Source organism: Hippocampus bargibanti, linkage group LG11 (assembly GCF_051943395.1).
Source record: "Hippocampus bargibanti isolate YZ-2025 linkage group LG11, ASM5194339v1, whole genome shotgun sequence".
In the NCBI taxonomy this organism is placed as follows: domain Eukaryota; kingdom Metazoa; phylum Chordata; class Actinopteri; order Syngnathiformes; family Syngnathidae; genus Hippocampus; species Hippocampus bargibanti.
Genome location: NC_142744.1, coordinates 10,981,648 through 10,990,814, shown reverse-complemented (window position 1 = coordinate 10,990,814; position 9,167 = coordinate 10,981,648). Strand labels below are relative to the sequence as shown.

Sequence of the window (9,167 nt, the reverse complement as noted above, 5' to 3'; positions counted from 1 at the left end):
TCGGCAGTCTCAGCTTTGTGATCTTACAAAATATAATGGAAACGATTTGACCGTGAGCAGACATAATGAGTGTAATGATTTGTTACACAGTGTGAATGTGCTGGAGTGCAGCTGCCTTTAAAACATATACAAGGGTGTTACACTATTTATTAAACTTAACCCAGAAACAAAATACAAATGGAAACATTTGTAAGGGAGGAGCAGGGGGGTTCATGCTTGATCGTCATATAAAGAGTGGTGAGATTTGTATTGTGCAACAAGTGTTGAATAACACACAAAAGAAACGATGTCATCCAGATGTGGTATGTCTCATCAAACAAAGTGAAAACATGTGTTCAATTTCGCATGTGTAAGAAGAAAATAAGCTTTGCTCATGATGCTTATTTTAATTGGCCAGGGATGGCTTTTTTCAGTTTTGCATGCAAGTGTTCAGTTTCCAAGTAGATCCGATGCTTCACTCAATCTGTGTCAGCAAAAAAAGGCGGCGGAGGAAGAAGTCCCAGCTCTGAGAAATCCACTTCTTGTTCACTGTCATCCAGGAAAAAACAAACGAAGTCTGTGTTAGTCAAGGAATAAGTATGTCCACCCCCCAAAAAAAGAGAAAAAAATTAAATAAAACTCACGGATAAGGGGGCTCTTCAACAGCACACAGGAAACCTGGATTCACAGCGGAAAAAAAGGATAGAAAATGTCACACATTTATTCCACATTTGCAGCTATATGGTCCCACAGGTACGACTTCAAACAGTTTTGGAGATTGTCCTTCAATCTGGTTAGTTTGCGGCCTCTGCTATCAGTGAGCTTGACGTTTGTGGTGACAAGAGTTGGAGCCATGAAATCACTTACTTGGTGGGTCGGGGCTGGAGATCCAGACAGAATGGGCGAAGGGGGGTCGGGCGGGGGATGGGGCGGCAGAAGAAAATTGTAAATGAAGACTCATTTTAATATAAAGATTAAAAAAATATATTGATAATGAACATACTTAGTCGGAGTTGGCGTGACGCTCTCAGGAAGATCACCTAATTCATCTTTGCTTTGTTCAAAGAAGATGGCAAGCTTCTGTAGGGCTTCATGTCTTTTCCTTGAAAAGCAAAGTCATATTTCAGTTATATACAAATAAATAAACAAACTAAAAAATACATTAAAAAAACTAAAACCAGTGACGTGCAGTCAGAGGAGGCAGGTGAGGCAGTGCCTCACCTGTCATCATGGAATCAAATGGCAAAATGGCACATATGTCAGATATAATTATTTAATCGATTTCAAACATGTATGCTTTCCTCTTCAGAACTACAGTGTATTTGAATCATATTCATAACTGGATGTGTAACAAGAAAGCATATTATCCGAATCTGAAGCCATTGTTTGGATTCACAAGCAATGCAAGACGTCTTGGCGTGAAGTCATTTTTATTGGTGGTGAATAAGCTACTCTGTAGAGTTCATGTTTGTAAATCTGACTGTGATGACGTCAGTGCCTCACCAGCCATGAACCTCACCGCACGTCACTGACTAAAACATATTAGCTTCATGTTGCCCAAAAAGGTACAAATGGCATTTGGTGATGCTGAATTGCACATTTCTCCATTGTGGGACTATTAAGAGCATTCCGATTCTGAATTGACAGCTCTATTACAACACTTTGTGTATTGATATTTATTATTTTGGGTCAAATTTATATGAGCTCAAATAAATAAACCAATCAACCAATAAATAAATGTTTCAGGATAGTGCGACAAATATTTTACACCCCCATTTCTAATGACATCACCAGCTACAGGAATCTACAAAGTAATACACGGAAGGTAATTTAAATGACGGCAAACAGCCAAAGTGACATGTCTGTAAATTCGCTCTAGGGAGTGTTTGCGTTCATATTGTGCGCATTGTACTTACTGAGTGTGCAGATCCTCAAGCTTGGCATCACTCGATGCATGCTGGTGGCTAGCGAGGTCAGATGCTGTCAAAGTGACACACACCAGAGGACAGAGGGAACACGTCAGAAAGGACGGGGTCAGTTTCAGAGCCACAAGCAAGGCGCAGAGACAAGACGGAAATAAAGAACGCCCAAATCAAAACAATTGCGCTGCTTCACTATAGACATAAAAAAAGAATAGCAGACAGTAAATGTACTCACATGTTTCAGTCAATGAGGTGGTTGGATGGGGAATGCTGCAAGGATGAAGGAAAATAAACACACTCAAATATAAGACTTCTGAAATTAAGTATAGCAGTTCGACTTGTTTTTCAGTGAGGTTCATCAAAATTTGTTTTAAATAAACTGAGATGAGATCATTTCAGTATTCAAACATAAAAGACAGAATATTGGAAAGAAAAACAAATATTTCCAAAAGGTAAATTTTCAGCTCCGCGCACCTGATTTGGCGGCTCGTGAAAAAAATGCAAATTGCACAGAAACGAAATGTCACATTGTGACATTTGTGTAAAATGAAGGAAATCCCATTTTGTTGTCGGTCACTGAAATTCGAGCAGTGTATTCAAAAGGGGTGGTTTGTTTGCCTGAATAATCTGGAAAAAAAACTAGATGTTCCTCCTTACTAGCTCGAGGAGCAGGCTGAGAGCGTCTCATCTTCGCAGGCCCACTCCTCACTGTCGTCTGTGACTGAGAGAGAAGAAAATGAATTTTATTAGCAACTGCAACAGAGACCCGCAGTCCAATACTTGTATTAAATTCCTTCCGAATTATAAAAGTTCTCTGGAGTCGTACGCTATTTAGGTCAAGTCGTTTGGGAGATCTTGAGGTATCTTTTCATTTTCACTCACCCAATACTACACGTTCATTGAATAGTGCTGTTCTGAACACATTCACTGTCAGACGATGTGCAAAAATGTGTGCAATCCGTTGCCAAGGTTTTTGTCATTTTCACTCAAATTGCAGGGACCACAGAATATTGAGATTTAGGATTACATAAGAATTCAATACAGCATTAGAAAATTTAGACTTTCTTCGTTTACCAGAAAAAAATAGTCAATTCCAAAGTTATGGGTCTGGAGTTATCAGAGCTTGAAGTGGGGGTGGCTGTACATACTACAATACAATACTTACATATTGATTTATATAGCGTTTTAACAACAACAGAAGCTGTAACAAAGTGCTAAAATGGGCAGAAGGCAAATGCTGCCCCCTCGTGGAAGGCTAAAAAAACCAAAACACGAAAAAAATCGGGAGTGGCGCTCCACGTCTTGCTTTTCAATTACCGAATAAACTAGTGAATGGCAGCGAATGAGTTAACCTTAGAAAAATATGAAGAGATAGATAGCTCGCAAGCTTAGCTAGTTAGCTCGCGAACTATCTAATAATAATAATAATACATTTCATTTCTAAGCGCCTATCTATTTAGCAAAGCTAGCTTTCATAACTGCTGCTGTGAAATGTAAATTTCTCCACTGCAAGACTAATAAAGGCAAATCCAATCCAATACTAGATAGATAGCTAGCTAGCGAGATAGATAGCTAGTTTAGCTAGCGAGATTGAGAGCTTGCAAGATATATAGCTATCTTAGCTAGCTTGCTAGGTTACTAGAGCTTGAGTCATCTGAAATAAATCTAACATAATCATGACTTTTTTTTCATTTTGTGTTTAATGGGACGAATAGATACAGTATTTTGTAGACTAATTTAAAACAGATTCTTATCTTAAAGACAGTGTATTGTCGGTGTTCAAATACCTGACATGTTTCGGCGTCTGCACTGATACACTGTCTTTAAGATAAGAATCTGTTTTAAATTAGATATCAAGTAGACAGGATGAACTTAATGCAAGTATTTTGTAGAGTTGTTAACTATATACTCATTTTAGTTACCCAATTTTGCTCATTTCCTTCATTGTATCATTGAAGCATATGCTACGTTTGGGATACTCACAACTGCTTGTGACCACAAGGTGGCTAGAGGATCTGCAAAAAAACAAAACATTAAATCCATCGGCTGGCGACGCTCACAGGCGCTTGGGTGTGATGCACCTGCTGCCAATGCTGATGGTGTCCCCATCCGGGTTGCCACCACGTCCAGCGGTTTGGGCTTTCTTGCCTAGTTCTAGCATCTCCCTGATATTAAGCTCCACGTTCATGACGGAGATGTAGCCATCTGTGAGAACCAGATCAGCGCATGGCCACTCCAAAACGCAATGAAAGATAAATTTGGGCCATGGACAAATTGTCCGCTGTGGATTCATACTCACATTTGCGGTTTGCGTCCCGGGCCAACCATTTGCCTTTGGGGCAGTTGGTGGTCCGAATGATGCTAACCGTGTCGCCACTTTTTACAGGCAGGTCATGCTTGCGGACTTTGCTCGCCACCATCACCTTGGCGTGGTACATGGGCTCTTCATCGCCTGTCACCTTGAGACACAGCACGGCTTTCAATTTCGACACACATTTTTTTTTTTCATCAGAACGAAATAACTTTGGCTGAAAATTTTGTGACTGCACTTGAACAAACAAACAGAACTGTGAATAGACTCTAGCTTTCCGCTCCCTCTGGTAACAGTTAGAAAACATTGGACATCATTTCTTGGCATCAACGTTCAGCTTCAGAAATCAGGCAAGCCGGAACCGGTAGCTACTTAAATCGTCAGCCACTGTGATGTCATTTTGAACTGACAGAACGGGACAAAATGACCGCCAGCCATGAAGGATTAAAAATAAATAAAAAGAAAGTTGATTTTTGGCACTTAATTCATATTTCAAAAACGTGATATTAATGACAATACTGCGTTAAGATGAGTGGAAGAATATATCAAGAAAATTTGAGGGTTGACATCTCCTTTGTAATGCAGGAGTGCCCAAAAAAACGGCGTTCACCAGTTTAACCACAGCTAGAAATCAGAGCTGTTGTGATTTATCTTTTTTTCTATCTGCAAATCACCAATGTCAAAAAAAAAAAAAAAAATCGGAATCGTGGACGACAGCAAAAGCATTTTAAAAATATAACACACGAGCTACAAGAATGAATTTTCTGCACTTAACATTCTACAAAATTGCATCATTCAAAATATGACAAAAATATCACCCAGGCGTACTTTGAACTTCTTTTTCATTTCATTTTCCTTCTTCTCCCGTTCCTTTTGCTCTTTTTTCTCCTTCTCCAGACGTTGCTTCTCTCTCTTCTTCAGTTCTTTATAGTCAGCGGAGGCGTTGGGGGTTGGGCGTTCCTTACTGAGGAAAGATTAAAAAAAAGATGAACGCTTGCGCATGAACAGAGACAAATGCCGTTAAAAGTGAAGTATGAATGAGTGATGCGCAATATACCCATGGACGACATTATGGGATGAATGTTCTCCTGATATGATGCCCCTGTTTGAAAAGCAGAGTGAATTCAAACGAAATAAATAAGCAAAGAAAAACAAATAAATAAACTAACTATCGTGTTTTCTGGCACCCAGAAGCCTTCATTTTCCTTAAAAGATGACTCTGTGCCTTATATGTCGACCAATATTTAGCCACAAAAGGTCTTGCAACTACTGTCAGCAGCCACCAACTCCATTTCTCTCCGTAGAATAAGTAGTGCGTAACCTCAGCCTCTACCAGAGCACCTTATCATGTGGTGTGCCTTTTATATTTATAGATACTATTTGGAAATGTTTTCATTCATAGAAGGTGCCCCCCCCAGAAGGAAAAAGCCGAAAGAAAAAAATAGAAGTGGGTGCACCTTATAGTACGGTGCACCTTATATAAATAAATAAACTTTATATATATACCACCTTATATAAATAAACAAACAAACTAATGAATAAACAGCTAAACAAACAGATAAATAAAAACTACATACTGTAGATAGCTAGCTTCAGTAGATATAGCTAGATACTGTCGATAGCTAGCTCGATAGATTGCAAATTTCCCCATTGTGTGAGTATGAAAGGTTTTCTGATTCTGATAACTACCTAGCTAGATAGCTAGGTAGGTAGATAGCTAGCTAGCTAGATAGTGCGCTAGGTAGCGAGATAGCTAACGAGATAGCGAGCTAGATAAATAAACAAACAAACAAACAAACAAATAAATAATAAATAGGCCTGCATGTGGCAAAGATGAATGTCATAACCAAATTGTTCCTACCAAGGGTTCCGTGGCCAAATGTGAAGACACGCCTCCTCTTTCTGTAAGTAAAACAATTATTCGATTGTTTTACATTGTAAGCAAAGCGAAGAAAAAAAATCATTGAAATGACATCACAATAAATCAGATGTAAAATGATTTACCGCAGGAAGATTGTTGTCCGCATATGGATCTAAAAGAAAAGGGGACATTTTGAGAGTGATTTTGGGAGAGGTGCGGGGGTGAGGGATGTCGATTAAGGAGGTATCCTTACTCTTCACAATGTCTTTCTGCTTGCGCGAGTTCTGGCATAAGAAGAACTTGTTGATGTTTTCCACATCTTCATATATATTTTCATACTCATAATTTTGGTCGCTGAAAGAAACTGTCCAATGAAAAACACAGTACACTTAAAAAAAATTAATAATAATAAAGTTGGACTCTCACCTCGCGTGTGTGAGAGGCTCCTCATTCGTCGGCGCAGCTTGGAAATCAGTTTCATCACGAGCGCAGTGGTGCCCAAAAGCTGACACTTCAGCCTCATCAGCATGAGAAGTTGGAGGAACTATCACGTCTTCAGTTTGGCTCCTTCGATCACGTGGGATGGACTCTGTCGGATTTGATGGTTCAGGGAAGTTGGCTGGGTGAGCAGATAGGCTGCCAACTTTCAGATGTTGGTCAACAGAGGTTTCATTGGCGACTTGAGAAGTACGTGCGTCAGATTGCGAAGCCTTGGATTCTGGGACGCCGCGGACCTTGAGGTCTACAGCGGCACTATCGACAAATTCCGTCTCTGTGGGTTCCATCTCGGGATTATCAAAGTCCGGGAACGTAGGAGCATCCAGGACAGAACTGGAGACGGGGTTTACTGACTTTGAATCTTGACTTGGCTCTTGATTGAGATCTATTAAGACATATATGAAGACAGATATTAGCATTTAAACGACACCAATATGCAAAATGCAAATAGCAGTACAAAAACATTAACCAACCATGAAGTGAAGGTTTTTGGTCCCATCTGAGAGATACCAACGGCGGTCTGCGAGGCTTCGGTGGTTTTGTCCCCAGTGACCTCAAGTCAGGCAGAGGATTCTTTTGAGGGGGCGAATGGGGAGAAGGACGTTCGGCTTTATCTGGGCGATACGGCTTGATAAACGCAGGTTCTTCAACGGGTCAGAAAAAAAGTTGTGATACAAATATCAAGTAAGCAAAAACAGTTACAGGAGAATGTGACGTACTTCGAGCCGAGTTGGTGGCTTTCGAGAACGGTCGCGCAGAGATGCAAGCGAGGTGTGGGAGTCCAACGGGCAGCGGTGGGAGCGGAGGTAAATTGGGCTCCATATTTTCCACGTTCCCGGGTGATGAAAGAAAGGGCCTCTCGCTCGAGGCAGAGTCAGGAGAACGCAGGCACTTGGATTTGCTAGAAATCAAGATGTTTCGGCAGGAGAACTTCCTCTTGGCCCTCTCCAAGGTGCTAATGATGGGATTTTCAGAGTTGACACTCGTCTCAAGTATCGGGGAAGTGAGTGAGACATCTGGATTGGAGACAGGGCGCATTGTGGCTAAATGGTCGTCTTGGAGCGAAGCGGCGTCTTCGGAGCTTTGTTTTTCCGCAGAGGGCAACTCGCCAGGAGCACTCGCAGGTCTGGTGGTCAATTCAGCATATGTCGGTTCCTCTTCACTTTCAGAGCTATATGTCGACACTCTAGATGACTTCAAAGCAAGCAGCAATTTATTATTTTTGGGTTTTGTTTGTGGGATTTCTTTCGCTAACTCCTGTTGTTCTGGTGACTCTCTTTTAATAAGAGGGTCAATCTTGTGTTCTTTCAAACACGGTACAGGAAGCACCTGAGGCATGTGTCGTTCTTTGAAAGACTGCATTTTTGTTTTGCAGTCTTCATCAGTGGGCTGAGAAGAAGGGGAGAGCTGCACCGGAGGTTGTACCGGAGAAGTAGTTGACCGCTTTCCACCAGACGCTCGCAGTTCATTTCTGAAAATAACTCTGGGAACCACTGTTGTCTTGTTCTCTGTGGCAATATTGATACTACTAACCACTGAACTACAATGGCCACCAGCGGGAGGTAGATTTTTGGGTTTTTCCGCTACGGCTGGTCGAGTGGTTTTGGTCTGAGCCAGAAGAGCTTCCTCTTGAAACTTGGCTCTCAAAGCTCTGAAGTTAATTTGACTGTCCTGAAAAAGAAAAAACAATAATTCATCACAAATATAATGAACGGAATATGGCATTGCTTGCTCTAGAACTGTTTATGTTCTCAATCTCAATTTTACTCACATAAGGGGAAAAATCTACCAATAGATTTTATGGAAATCATTTTAAAAATAATTTAAAGTGATTTGTACTGCTGCCATAGACGTTAGCATCACAATAATATCTGATTTTGAAGAAAACTCATGTGAACATTACACAGCAGCACTAAGGTCGCCTCCTCGCCTAATTTAGCAATTAGGAGAAAAAAAAACTTTTTTTCCTTACCTCCTCCATTTTTTTGTCATCACCGTTCGGATTTGAGCATTGGGAAAGTAGTCTACAAGTCGAAGCCTTTCGAAGTTTTTGGGGTCCGGTGATATATTCAAGTGACGTTTTAATGCTAATCAACAACGATGCTAATCCAAACAATTTGAACGTGTTGGCGATGGAGCGCGCAGACGTAAATACGTCATTATTTGCGGGCGCGTTCACGAGATGGGTAGGAAAGAAATTCGTACAGTGTTAGTATTTTAATCTCTTAGATGTAGGTTATTTGCAAAACTTGATACGTTTTATACAGTCACTTTTTCGATGAGCAACAAAATAATAAATACGTAAAATAAAAACAGATAGATAGAAAGACAAGCAGGCTGACAGGCGGACGGTCAGAAGGACAGACAGACAGACAGACAGACAGACAGATACAAAAAAGTTAAACGTTTATAATTTATTTCGAATTATCTGTAATTCCAGTTTATAAAATGAACGGAGTCAAAAAATAGACCACCACAAACGAACAAATAAATCTAACAACAAACAAAACAAACAAAAACAAACAAACTAACTAATTAACAAACATTCACTAATGTCCAATGCTACCCCTTCCTTTCAGCAAATGGAGTCAAATAG

The 9,167-nt window shown here is 40.4% G+C and overlaps 1 protein-coding gene across 1 annotated transcript; it reads right to left on the bottom strand.

Annotated features, from left to right (window-relative positions):
- Positions 1–16: 16 nt before the first annotated feature.
- On the bottom strand, positions 17–8,625 carry LOC148891550 (uncharacterized). The gene is made up of 19 exons (XM_089008438.1): positions 8,544–8,625; positions 7,291–8,242; positions 7,045–7,215; positions 6,500–6,956; positions 6,327–6,427; positions 6,217–6,245; positions 6,074–6,114; positions 5,270–5,314; positions 5,041–5,176; positions 4,201–4,360; positions 3,983–4,106; positions 3,885–3,916; positions 2,559–2,622; positions 2,137–2,171; positions 1,896–1,959; positions 983–1,081; positions 847–860; positions 624–657; positions 17–528 (listed from the first exon to the last, which is right to left on the bottom strand). The coding sequence occupies exons 1-19, from the start codon at positions 8,550–8,552 to the stop codon at positions 459–461; spliced, it is 2,637 nt and encodes an 878-aa protein (XP_088864564.1). The 5' UTR covers positions 8,553–8,625; the 3' UTR covers positions 17–458.
- Between the last annotated feature and the right edge of the window lie 542 nt (positions 8,626–9,167).

Bases quoted from the DNA above. Each gene is read 5' to 3' on its own strand.
- LOC148891550 (XM_089008438.1), bottom strand. The intron at 7,216-7,290 runs GTACGTCACATT...GACCCGTTGAAG, and splicing joins AGCCACCAACTCGGCTCGAA to AACCTGCGTTTATCAAGCCG. The intron at 4,107-4,200 runs GTGAGTATGAAT...TGGTTCTCACAG, and splicing joins CCGGGACGCAAACCGCAAAT to ATGGCTACATCTCCGTCATG.